This window comes from Eurytemora carolleeae, unplaced genomic scaffold (assembly GCF_000591075.1).
Source record: "Eurytemora carolleeae unplaced genomic scaffold, Eaff_2.0 scaffold2074, whole genome shotgun sequence".
NCBI classification, from domain to species: domain Eukaryota; kingdom Metazoa; phylum Arthropoda; class Copepoda; order Calanoida; family Temoridae; genus Eurytemora; species Eurytemora carolleeae.
In genome coordinates, this window is record NW_019397962.1 from 14,563 (window position 1) to 32,563 (window position 18,001).

The 18,001-nt window shown below is 32.5% G+C and overlaps 1 protein-coding gene across 1 annotated transcript; it reads right to left on the minus strand.

Moving 5' to 3' along the window:
• Positions 1-505: 505 nt before the first annotated feature.
• Positions 506-17,373, minus strand: LOC111716464 (uncharacterized; the record flags this gene model as incomplete). The annotated part of the gene is given in 25 exon segments (XM_023491920.1): positions 506-559; positions 1,086-1,156; positions 1,859-1,919; positions 2,528-2,611; positions 2,691-2,753; positions 2,817-2,892; positions 3,396-3,601; positions 3,681-3,739; positions 3,992-4,151; positions 4,629-4,849; positions 5,006-5,201; positions 6,046-6,105; positions 6,505-6,561; positions 7,995-8,060; positions 9,580-9,637; positions 10,336-10,787; positions 10,849-11,020; positions 11,409-11,517; positions 11,751-11,916; positions 13,086-13,159; positions 14,381-14,775; positions 16,037-16,117; positions 16,699-16,797; positions 17,021-17,157; positions 17,247-17,373. Coding segments are annotated over 25 exon segments (3,304 nt in total), but the record flags the coding sequence as incomplete, so codon positions are not given.
• Between the last annotated feature and the right edge of the window lie 628 nt (positions 17,374-18,001).

The following is an 18,001-nucleotide window of genomic DNA, read 5'->3' on the forward strand; positions in this document are numbered from 1 at the left end:
GGTATTTAAAGGCACTCCTAGCTGAGGATAGTCAAAGGGACTCCTAGCTGAGAGTGTTGAAAGGGACTCCTGGCTAAGGTATTTAATGGGACTCCTAGCTGAGGGTATTTAAAGGGACTCCTAGCTGAGGGTATTTAAAGGGACTCCTAGCTGAGGGTATTTAAAGGGACTCCTAGCTGAGGGTATTTAAAGGGACTCCTGGCTAAGGTATTTAAAGGGACTCCAAGATGAGAGTATTTAAAGGGACTCCTAGCTGAGGATATTTAATGGAACTCCTAGCTGAGAATGTTTAAAGGTACTACTAGCTATGACTTTTTAAAGGAACTCCTAGCTGAGGGTATTTAAAGGGACTCCTAGTTGATCCAGGGGGGCTGAGTCCCAATAGCCCCTCCCCCTGAATACACACCTACTCAAGCTAGAATGACTTTCATCGATATTGAATTGATAAACGAATACTATGATAATATCCCTAAACCTTATTCAGTGAATATTTTGTATAAAAACATTATAAAATATACCTTGTGTTAGAGAACGGTGTAAAGCTTCTTTGTCTAGGACCCTAAACAATAAACATTAAACACGAATTTTATTCTTTCTGAGATTGACATTTTGTCACGTAAATAGTGATTCGTTTTTGGTTGGTTTTTAAGGGTTTTTGGACTTTAAAAAATCTAATAATTCTAACAAAATTTTAAATTGTTTCTTCTAAACTTTTGTTTTTCTTACACTATGTAAAATTTTGGCCCGGAGAGAAATTAAATGGGAAAAACGAGACAAAAAAACGATCGTTTTTCCTCTTTTAGTATACAAATATTGCAAACTTCAATAGAATACATTTTTGAAATGTTGGAAGTTTTATTAAACGTTTTTAAAAACGAACCAAAACGATTAACACTTAACGTTATATACAACTGTTGAAAATTTCATGAATAAAAAAAGTCATATTGAAATATATGCAGAACCCGCATGCTTCTGCCGACAATACTTTTATTGTATTGTAGTTTTAAATTTTCCGGTCTACCAATTATTTTTAAAATATTGAAAAAAAAATGTTAAAAAAAAGTTTTTTAAAAATGAACTGAAACCTGTAATTGTGGAGTAAATCTTGAATCCATAGTTTTCTGTTCAAACAAATCTTTGGTTTTTGTCACGGATCCTAAACATTTTATAAACTAAACAATGACAAAAATATGTCTATTATTGACAAAAAAAGGTAGTCATGGCCCATGGGTGAAACAGAATTTTAAGTTACAAAAGACTAGAGATTCATGGACAAACATGTTTTTGTATAAACATAAAACAGTGTGAAGTAAACGCCTACTCCATAACAATTTCTCGAAACGTATCTATCCAGGTAGAACTCAGATTCTCTTGACTGCAGTCAATGTCAACAGGGACATGTTTAATATATATCTGGGTATATTCATGTAAACAAATATGGGGATTTTTGTATTTATTGACCTAATCATTTGAAATGCAGTTCAAATGAATAATGGGTTTTACTTAGAAGTTTACAAACATAGATAATTAATAATCTCAAATTTTTAAAATCCTATACAGCCTTATGGTGTAAATCTTTGATATTTCAAAATTAGATTTTTTGATTTACCAGAATTAATAGTTTAAAATATCTAATGTCTATTAAATTGAGTTGGAAAGATTTAGAGGCTAGAAAATATGAGTTTGTGGCAAAGACTCAATGCCTGTAAAGTTTTAAACAAACTGGCTTCGAACTTCATAAGAGTAAACAGACTTTTATTTTACAAAATATACTTTATGAGCAGTATTAACTAAAATTCTTGATGCATATTTAATTCTTTGTATTCTTTAGTTGTCAAGTAGATTACAAAGCATATACCTTGATTTACTCCTGAGAAAGGGGTTTTACACCCAGTATTTTCCCTGTATTTTCCTAAACCCTAAAATTATATACATTTATGAAGGTTTACTGAAGTATTATTATTATTATTATTATTATAACCACCATTCAATATAACATTATAATTTTTTTATATATATCATTAGCTAGAGAAATACTAACTTTACATTTTTTTATAATAAAATTATTATTTTTGTTAGAATCAAAATCATTATTTTTTTACAGGTCAAAATCTGTCTAAGTTTATACCAACGAGGTTTTAGTATACTAATGTACAGGGTGTCCCAAGAAACATGACAGTTGGTGAATAATTTAAATGTCTTCTGACATAATTACTTAATTTCTTTAAACCCAAAAGAATAAGAATATTTAATAGTCATATTATAGTAAAATCTATGTTAATAAAAGATTTTATTGAACGAAAACAATGCAAATGTCTTTAATATCTATTACAGTATAGGGTAGAAGACATTCCAAATTATTTACCAACTGTCATGTGTCGTGGGACACCCTGTAGTTAACACTTAGCTTAGAAAAGTTTCTCCTGAGCCTCCTTATGTATCAAAAATGTTACTGAAAAAAACTGGACCCGCCTAACCAGTTTAGGTTGTTTTATTGGTTGCTAAAATATAGAAATGAAAACCCTACCGTATCATCCTGTAAAGAACTATTGTATATTCCTCCAATTGTCCTCTCGATCTCTTTCATTGTATTTCTAGTAGCCTCCATTTCCTACAATTATTTTTTAATATTCCAAAAATTAAGAAAACATTATAAAGGGATATTCAACAAAACTTTAGTAAAATTTTACCTTATTTAAAGATGAAAAAGTGTGTTTAGAATTTCTGAAAACCGGTTTCTCATTTTTCTCCATCTTTTAAAAAAATATATTAAACATTAATGTTCTAATTTAGAAAATCATCATAATTTGTCCAACCTTAAAATCCTCGAATATCTCCAACAATGGCTGCCGTGTAGTTGAAATGTCATCCTTTGTAGATGATATCACATCTCTTAAAATGTTAATTTTAGCAAAATATGGCCGCGGCCAGAGAAAATCTCTCAAAACAATGAAAAGACTAATAGTCAATTATTTTGTTCTCTAAAAAAGAAAAAGTCCCCTTATAGGGACTATAAGCATCATTTCAAGATGACCCTCCGTGCAAAGATAGCCATTGCCGATTCTCAAGGGTTCCCTTGAAACCGTAATCTGATTAAAATTGTGGAAGATACTGTCGTTTTTCTGACTCGATAAGTTTTTTTTTCTGTGGGCTTCTCCATTGCTTCTTGCCTCTTGCATATGTCATTTTTGCAAAAAAAACCCAAAAGAAAAAAAAACAGTTTAAAGAAACAAAAACATGGATATCTAATTCATACTTGATTAGACAAATCTTTCAATTATAGGTACTGTTGCAACTCGGGCATTGCCATCTTGAAACTAATTGTACTGTCCTTTAAATTCAATACGTGTGAGTTTTGAAAATTATAATTATTTGAAAACTGATGGGCCAATTACCTAAGGTTAAAAATATCTTCTTTGATATCTGAAATACTGTTTCTAACATTATCATAGTTAAATGCAGTATTGTCCTCTGCGCTACATCTCCGTGCCGCGTTCATTTCCCAAGACCCACGTATACTACCGGCAGTAGATCCACCTCGTGCGCTACCGGAAGTGCGTGGACAGGAGGAAGACGATGTACTCGAGAACTCAGGAAAACACTTAAAAAATTATTATAAAGTTTTTTTCAACATTTCAATAATTATTAAACAATCAAATTTTTAATAATAATTGTTTAACCTTGTAATCTGCTTCAGTAGGGGTTGGATTTATTCTAGACAGCATATCAGGAACCCGGCCTAGAAGCAAATATGTATAAATAGAATTTAAAACTTTACAATGTTTTTCAACAATATTTTTGCTTAAAAACTGTCGTCTTTTTCTTTCAAAAAAAATATTGCTGCCTAAAAACAACCCAATGCAATAAAGTTATATTTTTCCGATTATTAAATATAATTTTTCTTATTTTAGAAATAATTTGTCAATCTATTTTCTTGAAAATCTGTATGATTATTAAAATAATAATTTCTAACATTATTTTTAAATTTAACCTGTATATTTGTATGCATGGGTTTGTGCGCTAGGCATCTCCGAAGGGCGGGGAAGGCTGACAAAACGCCTTCGCCTTACGCTCTCAGGCGTAGCACTTGGCGTAGATAGGAAGGGGCGTTGGTTAGGGGGCTTAGGGTTACAGCTGAATACAGGGTTCTCCTAGAAAATTATGGATGCTCAAAATNCACATCTGTACCCTTTAAACATTTATCTGCTCAATAATGTGGAAGATATTGTCGTTTTCTAGATTGAAACGTGTTTAAATCTAATAATTTCTTTATGTTTTCGGCTTCCAAAATGAGAAATGCGCAAGTCACTTTTGTAAAAATTCTAATTCATATTTGATAATCTGTGAATCGGACGTTGTCTCTCTAGAATATCTTTCGAGTGGTTAAATAGGCTAAGATGTAATGCTAATGTGTATTTCAAAACATGTAAACAATCCCTTCAACTAAACTGATTTAAAGGGACTTAAAGCGTAATTTCAAGTGACTCTCTATGCAAAGATGCAAATACCCGATTCACAACTGCACCCTTAAAACCTTTATCTGGTTTAAGGGCAACATTGGGAATCGGGTGCCATCTTTAAATGGAGAGAAACTTGAAATTACGCTTACAGTCCCTTTAATGATTCACCTCTGTTCTGCCATGGAATTTGAGTAGATCTGGTGTTGTGGATGGTTTAGAGTGAGGAGGGGAGGAGGGGGGAGAGGTCTTAGGGTTGGGAGGGGAGGGTTTAGACAAGCTGGATAAAGTTAAAGAATTGGGTTGAAATTGAAGGTTTGCTCGGGGTAGAGTGTTGCTGTATTTGTCCCAGGGTCCTTTGTTGCATCTCACAGGTTCAGGGTTGGATAAATCTGAAGAAAAAACTTTGTAAAAATATCTTGAAAATTTAAGAAAATATATAATATAAACAAAAAAAATTTTAGAAATAAAAAATGCTTTTGACTATTTTGAAAAGATAAAGTGGATCATGACGACATAATTTGTATCCTATCATAGCATTATTTTACCTGGAGCTCTGACAAGGTTTGGATAAACAAGTTGATGATGTTTATGATCTCCTGGATGATGTTGATGATCATAATGACCTCCTGGATGAGATTGGTGATCTCCTGGATAAGGTTGGTGTTCTTGATGATCTCCAGGATGGGGTCCAGGTACATGTTCATCAACCCGGACACCGCCAGTAGTTCCTTCTCTTGGTACCTAAAATAATCAACTGTATTTCAAAATAAAATTATTTTTCTTAAAGTTAGCAATGTCCGATTCACAGTAGTCTGATCAAACGTGATATAAAAATCGATGTTTTAAATTTTAAAATTGGTTAATTTCAACCTTAGTACTGAATACCTGAACTATTGAATACCGTGTATAGTCCCTTTAAAGTACTGAATACATGAACTATTGAATACCGTGTATAGTCCCTTTAAAGTATTGAATGCATGAACTATTGAATACCGTGTATAGTCCCTTTAAAGTATTGAATACATGAACTATTGAATAAAGTGCATAGTCCCATTAAAGTACTGAATACCTGAACTATGGAATACCGTGTATAGTCCCTTTAAAGTTCTGAATACCTGAACTATGGAATACCGTGTATAGTCCCTTTAAAGTACTGAATTCTATTGAATAAAGAGAATAGTACCTGAACTATATGCTGTAAATGCTGTATATCTGGACACTGCTCTATCCGCTCCAGTAGTTCCTGATTAATACAAATAAAAATCGATGTTTTAAATTTTAAAATTGGTTAATTTCAAACTTAGTTTCTCTACAAAAGTGACTAGCGCATTTAAAGTACTGAATATCTCAACTCTTAAATAACGTGTAAAGTCCCTTAAAAGCCTTGAATACCTGAACTATTAAACACCGTGTATAGTCCCTTTAAAGTACTGAATACCTGAACTATTGAATAATGTGTATAGTCCCTTTAAAGTACTGAATACCTAAACTATTGAATACCGTTTATAGTCCCTTTAAAGTTCTGAATACCTGAACTATGGAATACCGTGTATAGTCCCTTTCTATTGAATAAAGAGAATAGTACCTGAACTATATGCTGTAAATGCTGTATATCTGGACACTGCTCTATCCGCTCCAGTAGTTCCTGATTAATACAAGGTGTTGACATTTTTTCTTTTTCTTTTAACATTTTTCTTGTAACGTTTAGAAATTGCAGTACAAGTCTTAATCTAAAGTATAGAAATATACTGCAGAGGTGTCGACGCATGTAGCAATGAAATATTGACGATTCTTGACCACACAAGTAAAAGAGATCTACAGAAAAAAATTTAATAGACAGAAAGAACAAATCTTAACAAAAAAAAATCAGATTTGTATGTTTTCAGAACAAGGGAGAATTTAAGATAATCCAAAGATGTTAAATGTCAAGAATTAGTTTTTCATTATCATAAATTTATTAATTGATATTGGTTCAATGATATCTTTAAAGGACAAAATCTAAATATTTTTTATCATTAAACATATTTATTATTATTTCTTTTACCTGTGTTGTAGAAAACCTGACTTGGGCTTCAACCTCATTCATCAAAAGATCCATATTCTAGAATATTCTCTTCTATATAATAAAGCTTTTCACTTATTTATATATATTTATACAAAGCTATGAATACCCTGAGGGTAACAGTAATAGGATAAAAAAATTCAAATTCACTTTTTTTTCAAAAATCTTTCTTTTAATCGATTATTTTTTTTCAACGGGCAACACCGGGCACTTTAGCTAGTAATCCATATTCTAGAATATTCTCTATTGATTCCATTCATTCAATATTCAATATATTCCACCCCATTCATCCTTTTATATATTCATTCCATCCTTGACTCATTCATTCAATATTCAATATATTCCACCCCATTCATCCTTTTATATATTCATCCCATCCTTGACTCATTCAATTAATATTCAATATATTCCACCCCCATTCATCATTTTATATATTCATTCCATAATTTACTGCAAACCAAAATGTGCACTCTCACGCAAATATTGAGCAGTATTTCGCCAATTACTCCATTTAAACTTAAGTTAATAACAAGCGGGTTGTATTTTTAAAATGTATATGTCTAGGGCTAGGAAAGGTATGAATGGGTTGTTAAGGTAAAACCAAAGGGCAAGGCTGTGTAAAAATTTGACAAACTTTCATAGTTGTCTATATCCTTGCCTTGACTCATTCNTATCGTTGCAACCTGATGGTGTAAACCTTTGATTTTAAAACTTGATTATTTGATATAACAGAAAGCATAGCTTGAAATATCAAAGGTAGCAAAGATATAGGGATTAGAAAATAAGAGTTTGTGGCAAAGACAATATTCCTTAGTTTTAGCTATTTCATAAAATATGAATATCTAAAAAGTTTTGTAAACTAAATAAAAAATTAAATGTTTAATTCTAATAACTCCTTCCTCCTCCCCGTCCCAACTCGTCTCTTAACCCGTTCACTTCGATTAAAATGTTTAAATTTCGAAGTTCGCATTTTGGTCTTTTCCTGGTAATGTTAATTTGTTATCAAAGATTGTAGAAAGAAAGGATGGAATTGTAAATTCTTCAATTTTCACGTTTTACCAAGATTTTTTCAAAATATTTTTGTTTAAATATTTGAAGTCACAGACATAATAACTTGTGGATTTCTACATCACAATAAAAGAAGAAACTGAGATTGGATTAACGTAAAGTACATTCATCCTAAATTTCATAATCCTTGCTCCTTGTTTAAGAACTGCACACAAGGGCGTGAATTTAACATTTTTTGTTCTTAATCCTGAGATCAGAAATATAACCATGGATACATGCAATACAGGCATTTCTATAATCAACGGATTTTCTTGGAATTAATAACAACGAATTCAATAAAAAAGGAGGAAAAGAAAAGAAGAAGATTAGAAAAATTTGGAAAAGCAAAGGTAGGTGAAACAAAAAAGTATTAGCTTTTTTTACAGAAATGTTTTAAATCAGTTATATTAATGTAATCTTTTTACCTTATTTCGAGCTGAGGTCGAAGGGGTTCTATATTTAACCTCATCTGAGTCTGGGGAACTAAGAGCCTAAATACAGGGAGAATAATTAAAAATCAAAATCAACATTTCTGGAAAACATTTGAAACAGTTTTAATGGCAAAGAGAAGATGTAATAAATTTAGTAATAACCTCCATATCTGGAAACTTGAACCTAAATGTATATATTACATTATAATCACCTTTTCGTATAATCAGTCATTTTTAATCTTTATCTCTACCTGATACTTAAATATAGTTTAGTTGGACATGAACTCTGTTTTATTTCGGTCAGACATATTAGTACAAACTCTGATTAATATCTTTTCATGCTTGTAAGATACTAAAAAGTTCGAGAGAGTTGTATCTGGATTGATACATACTTAAGAATACAGATAGAGTTGTATCTGGATTGATACATACGACTAAAGTATTGTTGGAGAGTATAGAGTTGGAGAGCGAGTTGTGTATTGTTTGATACATACTTAAGAATTCAGAGAGAGTTGTATCTGGTTAAATACATACTTAAGAATCCAGGAAGAGTTGTATCTGGATTGATAAAGACTAAAGTATTGTTGGAGAGTATAGAGAACGAGAGCGAGTTGTGTATTGTTTGATACATACTTAAGAATACAGATAGAGTTGTATCTGGATTGATACAGACTAAAGTATTGTTGGAGAGTATAGAGTTGGAGAGCGAGTTGTGTATTGTTTGATACATACTTAAGAATTCAGAGAGAGTTGTATCTGGATAAATACATACTTAAGAATACAGATAGAGTTGTATCTGGATTGATACAGACTTAAGTATTGTTGGAGAGTATAGAGTTGGAGAGCGAGTTGTGTATTGTTTGATACATACTTAAGAATTCAGAGAAAGTTGTATCTGGTTAAATACATACTTAAGAATCCAGGAAGAGTTGTATCTGGATTGATAAAGACTAAAGTATTGTTGGAGAGTATAGAGAACGAGAGCGAGTTGTGTATTGTTTGATACATACTTAAGAATACAGGAAGAGATGTATCTGGATTGATACAGACTAAAGTATTATTGGAGTAAGGCATTTAGTACAAATGTAACACAAAAGAAATCATATCTAAAGGGACTGTACACGTAATTTCAATTGAATAAGTTAATTTCATGGCCTTTTGAATGCATGAGGTTTTTAAATGAAAGGTACAGGGTTACTCACAAAGTATGAGACTTCAGAGACGGAATTTATACTGTCTGTTTCCTTATATTAATAACTCCCTGCAACTGTAAACATGTTTCGCAAGACATGTACATTGTACAATATATGTACATTGTACACGACATGTACATTGTAAAAGACATGTACATTGTACAAGACATGTACATTGTACAAGACATGTACATTGTACAAGACATGTACATCGTACAAGAAATGACATTGTACAAGAAATGTACATTGTACAAGACATGTGCATTGTGCAGACATGTACATTGTACAAGTCATGAACATTGTACAAGACATGTACATTGTACAAGACATGTACATTGTACAAGACATGTACATTGTACAGACCATGTACATTAAAAGACATGTACCTGAATTGAAGCAAGTAGGTTTTGCATCTCTCTAGAAATTGTACTGGACACCTGATCACTGAAAAACAGAATTTTAAAAAAAATTATAACTTTTCTCTAAATAGTATTTCCTATTATAATTAATCAATTATGTTCTCCACATCATGATTTAAATAATTCCCATTAGACATTTATAGGAACATAAACATGCTGTTAAAAATATATTAACATATTTAAAGGGAGTGTTTAGTAAATTTTAAATGCAATACAAATAAATTTGACTTGAAATAAATGCTTCTTCAAGAATCTTTTTTAGAAACCATTTGCAAAAATATGTAATGAAAATCATTGTAAAGAAAATTAGCTTGTTCTTTTTAAAGAGAATGTTCTTGAGAGACTTTTTATCAATTTCTCTGAAAACTTCAAATCGACATAAAAATAGCAGCAATAAAATGAGTGATTTTAAAAAGTGTGGTTGATCAGAATCAGAAATAAAAACCTTCCAAATTTTTGTTTTGGAAATTTCCTAGAGAACGATTTTTGGACCCCGTACCCTCCTATCATTTNACATGTGGCCGTAGCGCGCGGCCCCCTGGCCTGTCCTAGCTGCAGCGCTCGGAAGGCCTGTCCTAGCCACGGCGCTCGGCCCCAAACCCTGTCCTAGCCGCAGCGCTCTTCCCCAACCCCTGTCCTAGCCGCAGCGCTCGGCCCAGAAATTTTTTTAAACCGACCTAACCCAAAATAATGCAAAATCTAGGACAGGACCCTTAGTATTACCTTTTTCGTCGTCTTGGACTATCTCCAGATATTTCCGTTTCCGGTTGTTCAAAAGTCTCTGTTCTTCCAGGACGAACATGAGCTGACGGTCTGGCATGAACCGAATGACGCGTAGGAGGGGTAGGACGAGCAGGGGAGATGGGACGAGTAGGACGATGTAGTTGAGTTTCTCCAGGTTGAGAGGGATTAGAGGAGCGGAAAGGAGGAGGATTTCTGGTAGCGAGTAATCCTGATCCGATAGGTTCCATAAGATTGGACTCAGGAGGATCCTCAGAATAGATTGGCATAGATCGGAGGGGATCGGAGGGATTTTTAGGGGATGGGAGTTTGGGTGGAGGGAGTAGAGAGGGGGCTACTGGGGGTGGTTGGTAGAGTAAGGAGGGGGGTTTTATTGAAGGAGAACCAAATGGAAGTTTAATGGAAGCGTCTTTATTTGGTTCTTGGTAGAAAATCTGAACATTGTATGTAATAATAATAATAATAATAATAGTAATAATAATAATCATAATAAACTTTGGCATCAGATTTTGATTCTGATATCTGTGGTGGAGGGGGTCTAGGGGGAGGTATGGTATCACAAGAGCTAAGAGTTCTATTTAAACTCCCCTGGTTCATGTTTCCACAAACTCTCAGATGAGAGTTTTTAGCTAAAAACTCTGTCCAATAGGAATCTCTATTCCCCGCACTAAATGAAAATATCTCTTATTTTCATAAACCATTTTACAATTAACGAACAACCAAATTAGTAAAATGGGACCTAATATAAAACTATGGAATTGAAAGACGACATTTATGCAATGCTATGTCACGTGTATTTGATGTTGTTATAAAGTAAATAATTTACCACTGCAGCAGCTTGAACTTTTAAAGTGAAATAACTGTTTTGTGAAAAATTGCACAGTTGCTTTTTTCATATTCATTGGACTGTTTAATTAATAGAGCCTGACAAGTCGTCTTTCTAGTCCAAAAAAAAAATCAAGAAAGGAATAATAGGGTATACTACTAACCTGAGTAGGGTATACTACTAACCTGAGTAGGGTATACTACTAACCTGAGTAGGGTATACTACTAACCTGAGTAGGGTAGGGGTATCCTGTGGTAGGGTAGATGAAGGAGGTGTATACTCTGCTTTATAGAATATTCCACTGCTCTCGGAGGGAAGGCTGGAGGATTCTGTAGATTCTAAACAGAACATTTTTTCCGGGATTTTAGAATAAAAGGTTTGTTACAATTTAAACCATAAAAGTAAGGAAAAGGCTGGAGACAGCTATTTGAACAGGTCCAATTTATATAAAACACTGCAATTTTCAAGCCACGTCCACGGGTAAAACTGTTTGCTTTAAAACAATATTAAAAATACATAAGATTGCCTAAGTGTCATCTACACAGTTTCCTGGGTCCATTGTATGATTTACCTGAGGCATCATTTTCCCCCTCTGATTCTTCATTTTCCTCCTGTAGCTGCGTAGAACATAAACTTGTCCCTACAGTCTGCGTAGAGTCTATATATGATGAATTGTTGTCCCAACCCTGAGAAGGTCGTTCAAATCCTGACTCTACGGTGTACGTCTTACAGACACCCTAAATATAAAGATATTCAAGTTTAAAATTCCAATATTTAGAGGACTTTAAACGTTATTTTAAGGAATCCTCCAAGGTGAAGAGGGGGCACGTACAATACACAACGGTACCCTTTATACTTTTGTCAGAGAAAAAATGATGAAGTTATTCCTATTCATCTTCTAAAAACTGAGTATTTTCAAATCGGGTTTCTCTATAAAACTGATTCAATCTTTTTTAATTATAATTGATCAGATAAAGGTTTAAAGGGTACCGTCGAAGATCGGACATAGCCCTTTTTTTTAAAATGGATTGTCACTTGAAATTACAAAGACAGTTCCTTTAACCGATGAGCCAAGATTTTGATCTTTTATCCTGAAACCTAAGCCTCCCAGCGTCCACTTAGCTGAAGAAATCGTGCAGTCTCAAAAATAAAATGTTTTGCAAGACCAGAAATTATCTGACCCAGAAAGTGTTATTATTACCTTTACTCACTCATAATATAGGTAAACAATATCTTTGAAAAATGAGGTTGCGTGATTTTATATTTTATACTATTTTGTAATGATATTTTATAACCTGAGACAAAAAAGTTTTTTTTATCAATTTCAGAAATTATTAGAATTAAAGCATTTAGCTTGATTAATATTGGCTGGTTCAATTCACAAAACTTTTTACTTGATTTTCAATCAAAATTTTCTATCATATTTCTGGAAGATACATTGTATTTGTAATTTGTATATGATATGACATGAAAATTCTCGAAAACTTTTTAAAAAAGTTAAATTTCACATATTTTGCCAATGCATGATTGTTCTCAAAAAATGAAAACGGGTACAGGATCTATTATAAAATGGGAATCATCAACCACTTGTTTCATTTCTATCAGAAATTTCTAAAAAAAGACAATTAAATGTAACAGACCCAAAGAGGCTGATACTTGCACTTTCGTGCTAGTCAGCTCGGACAGATTATTTACACACTCTAAATTTCGAAATAAATAACTGGCTTACTTGGCAATTATCCCATTTGTTGAATATTAGTGATCTTCTCTTATTTGGCATTTTACTGCCATATTTTAATTTCGAAATTTAGAGTGCATAATTTTAAAGAAGCATGGGGTATTTACTTTCACCTTTTCCCCTTTCATTTTTAGCGAACGCTCTCTTTAATAAGTGACTCAAATCTACCTTTATAACATCTGGAAGAGGAAGCAAAGCTCTGCTCTCAGAAAAACTCTCCTGGACCAAACTTTGACAGGATTCTAAAACATTAAATTCCTCAACGTGTTAGGGTTTCCAGGTATATATATATACAGAGAGAACCAGAAAATTATGGATTAAGAAATCGCTTTTAGACAAAAGTTAAAACTTTAAATAGTCCAATGAACATTGAACAATGTGCAGTGCACACAGACCCATTTAACATAGTAACTGATCTTACTTGTAACAAAAAAATTTTTTTTTTAACTATTCAGTATTGCTATAATTTTGCTTTTTTGTTTTCTGGTTCTCACTATAAGAATAATGATTGTTTAAGAAAAGCGTCTAATCATGTAATCACAGTCCTTTTGTATTTTAATAACATTTATCTCAATTTTTGTTTTCAATAATAGACTTTGGAAATTATTTTTTTATTCAATGGTAAGAAAAAGACACATGTTTTAGATGATTCGAAATAAAGTCAAATAATATATTTTTGGGCATCAGAATTTTTATCAAAAATTTGATAGGGATTTATTGAACGGTTTGTCATTCTCATATCTACTAATAATTAAAAAATATATTTTAAAAGTATCTTGAAACATCATTTTAAAATTTCCTCCTGATTCTAAAAGTTGATTTTGATAACCGTTTACCCACACTTTTTAAAAATAAAGGTGCAGACTTGCATGCATGCATGGATTTGAAATATTGATTCCAAATTTGGATCAAAGATATAAATATACATTTCCGTGTTAAAACACTAGTATCCACCTGGGCTTTACATATTGGATTTAAACCTTCTATTTGATTTAAACCTTCAGATTTGATATTTTACATTTAAAAAATTCATTCATTTTAAGAAATTGATTTAAATATAATTTGATAATGAATCATTAATATCGAATTTGTATAATTGTAAGACTTTAAGGGTCTGAAATCTTAATTTCAAGTAATCCTTTATTTAAAAGAGTGGCGTATCCGATTGACCCTTTGAACCGTTGTCTGATAATCGACGGCGAAGAACTCAAGGCAAATTTCTCAAAAAGCACAAAATTCTATGTTAAAATTTGAGTGACTCTCGAAAGACAATAATGTTATTTCTTTAAATTAAGTAACATCTTTCATACAAAGTTATCAACAACAAGCGTTTCTACGGATAAAATAAGGATAGCTCCATCATCCTTCATCAGTTAAAGAACCCTTGTAAATAGAATATTCCACTCTTCAAATACAGGGTCACTTGAAATTATTTCTCCAATCTCTCTATGTTCAGTGTTCACCTGTATCAGTGTGTTCATGTGTATCCTGAGATAAATCTTGACTCGTCTTAATACCTTCATTCTCTCTATCTTCTGCCACTGCCAGGCGGGCACAAGATTCATCAATAAATTTAATATCTTCTCTTTGCTCTGTCAAATCTTCGTCGATACGATCAACATGATCTTCAACAGCAGTTGTAGCTGCATCTGATTCTGTGTTCGCACAATCTTCGATTACATCTTTGGTATTCTCCTCTCTTTCTTTAATACTGATAGGGTTAACGTCCTGTGTTTGTCCTTTGGCCTCTTGATTTTGTCCTGTGTCCTCTTCTAAAAGTCCTGGTTCCTGATCTTTTTGTTCTTCATCTTCATCTAGTAGAATCATGTCCTCGTCTAGATATTCTTCACCAAAATCTCTGAAATTATATTATTCGTATAATTTTTTCTTTTTAACATTTAACATGTTTTGTTGGTTTGAATTTATTTTATTTACTTAATTTACAAAAACTTCAGAGTTTCTTGCGCCTAAATCATGTAAATTTTGTTCGTGATGTACTTTTTTTTTGCTTGATGCACTTGATGTACTTGATTTATATGATGTGCTGGATGTACCTGATGTACTTGATGTACTTGATGTACTTGATGTACTGGATGTACTTGATGTACTTGATGTACTTGATGTACTGGATGTACTTGATGTACTTGATGTACTTTAAGTGCTTTATCTACTTAATGTATTTAATGTACATTTGAAATGCCGCTTATTTAAAACTACATGGTTAAGTCAATGAAAACGGAACTTGTAATGCATGCAATGTAGTTTATGTACTGCAATGTAGTTTATGTACTGCAATGTAGTTTATGTACTGCAATGTAGTTTATGTACTGCAATGTAGTTTTTGTACTGCAATGTAGTTTATGTACTGCAATGTAGTTAATGTATTGCCATGTAGTTTATGTACTGCCATGTAGTTTATGCACTGCAATGTAGTTTATGTACTGCAATGTAGTTTATGTACTGTAATGAAGTTAATGTATTGCCATGTAGTTTATGTACTGCAATGTAGTTTATGTACTGCAATGTAGTTTATGTACTACAATGAAGTTAATGTATTGCCATGTAGTTTATGTACTGCCATGTAGTTTATGCACTGCAATGTAGTTTATGTACTGCAATGTAGTTTATGTACTGCAATGTAGTTTATGTACTGCAATGATGTTAATGTATTGCCATGTAGTTTATGTACTGCGATGTAGTTTATGTACTGCAATGTAGTTTATGTACTACAATGAAGTTAATGTATTGCCATGTAGTTTATGTACTGCCATGTAGTTTATGTACTGCAATGTAGTTTATGTACTGCAATGTAGTCTTATGTACTGCAATGTAGTTTATGTAATGCAATGAAGTCAATGTATTGACATGTTGTTTATGTACTGCAATGTAGTTTATAAACTGCACTGAAGTTAATGCACTGCAATGAAGTTAATGTATTGCAATATAGTTTATGCACTGCAATGTAGTTAATGTACTGCAATGTAGTTAATGTACTGCAATGTAGTTAATGTACTGCAATGTAGTTAATGTACTGCAATGTAGTTAATGTACTGCAATGTAGTTAAAGTACTGCAATGTAGTTAATGTACTACAATGAAGTTAATGTATGCAATGTTTACCTAGTTGAACTACACCTCTCCATCTCTCCTAATATATCTCGCAAAGATTCGCAGCTCTCTGCAAATCCATCCGGGCTCAATCTTAAAAATAAAAATATTTTTAAAATGACTACTGGCGGAATTTATCGTGGCCCTGTATCTTTAGAGTCACGTGCACAATTCAAAACGATAATTATTCATACCGTTAAGCCTTTTTCTAAGTAAAATGATATAATTATCTTTGTTTTCCTTACTGAAAATTGATTGTTTTCATTTGCGATTTCTCTATTGCAGATTTTTGCAGTAGCATCAGGAATTGATTTCTTTTTTAGATGGGAAAACGAAAATATCTTTCACACTGTTACTCAAATAATGGAAACTGATATGAATCAGGTAGGTAAGAGACATTCTGTGACTGAAGGGTCACTTTTAATTACGTCAATGGAAATAATAATAACGGTCCGTTAAGTATTATAATTATTCTCATGTTTTGTGAATCCAACTGCACAAATAGTAAATGAGCATAATCTTCCTTGTGTTAAAGGTTACCCCCCGCCGCCTCCCCTTCGCCGTANGGAGAGACTACAGTTCGAATATAATTATTATTTACCTTCCCTTCTCCTGTCTATCTGGTACTAGATCTGGTAAGGAGAGACTACAGTTCGAATATTATTATTATTTACCTTCCCTTCTCCTGTCTATCTGGTACTAGATCTGGTAAGGAGAGACTACAGTTCGAATGCTTGCTCTCATAAATCTGTTCTGCTCGCAGCAGAATATCACTTAAAAGATAAATAACATTTAGAAAATATATAGAATTCATCTTCGGGGTTTTAATGCAGGGTTACCCACAACGAATAAGAGTTTTTAATTCCTTGTTCTCATTGTTTTCAATTTCTGAAAATTATAAGAAAAAAAGTGTCACCTCACCCTTTGTGCGTAACCATATGAATATGTAAAAAATAAATATAAATACCCTGTATGACGAATAAGACTAATATTTACCTTGCTGTTATAAGCGGCGTTTTAGGTCGCTTCACTAACCCTATATATTCAATAGAATCCTCAGCTAAACTGGATTTGTCCGCTAAATCAACATTTTCCTCCAATCCCCGTTTCCTATCCGTATCACCTCTCTTTACCTAAACGCAAATAGAATTGTTTTTTAGAAAAAAAAATAAAAAACTTTGTTAAGTTTTATCTATGAGTTTTATTTTGTTTCTGGACACACCTGTAGTTTGCTATCTTTTACAGATTCCAATTCCGAATTTTCTTCTCGGTCCACCATTTTCGAGCATCCATCTTGATTTTTCAAATCTGACATTTCCGCCTCTCCTTCCTCTTCAGTGGAGAAGAAACTGTGGCATTCGCGCATTCAATATTCAATTATTATTATTATTGAAAACGTTTTTACACAGGACTGAATTTAAAATATACAGTGAGAACCAGAAAAATGTGGAATAGGAAGACGACATAAAAGCACTTCTTCAGTTTGTTAAAAGCAAACAGTTTTACTGGCAACCTATAAAATTACTAATTAAGTGAAATGGGTCTGTTTTCAATGCAAAATTACTATGTCTCATTTTTATTGGACTATTTATAATCATAACTTGAGCCTAAAAGTCGTCTTCCTATTCGTGAGTTTTCTGGTTCTCACTGTATGTAAGAGCACATTGTAATTTCTTGTAGATAAATTATTTTCATCGAAATTCTTTTTTAGCAAGATTTTTACATTTTATTTTGCCATAATGTTAGAATGCTCCAAATTTGAGACGCCAGTTGAACCAACTCATCAGTCAACTGTTTAGACTTAAGCTCAGAATTTATGACTTCAGGCTCTTTTCAGATTCGTGAACTTCTTATATTAAAAGGTTAAAATACTTGTTGAAACCATAATAATACAGATCTTATTTTTACATAAAGTTTCTAAATAAGGTGCTTCTATTTCCAGGCTCGGAGTTAGTTATCAGATCTGAATTATGCTTT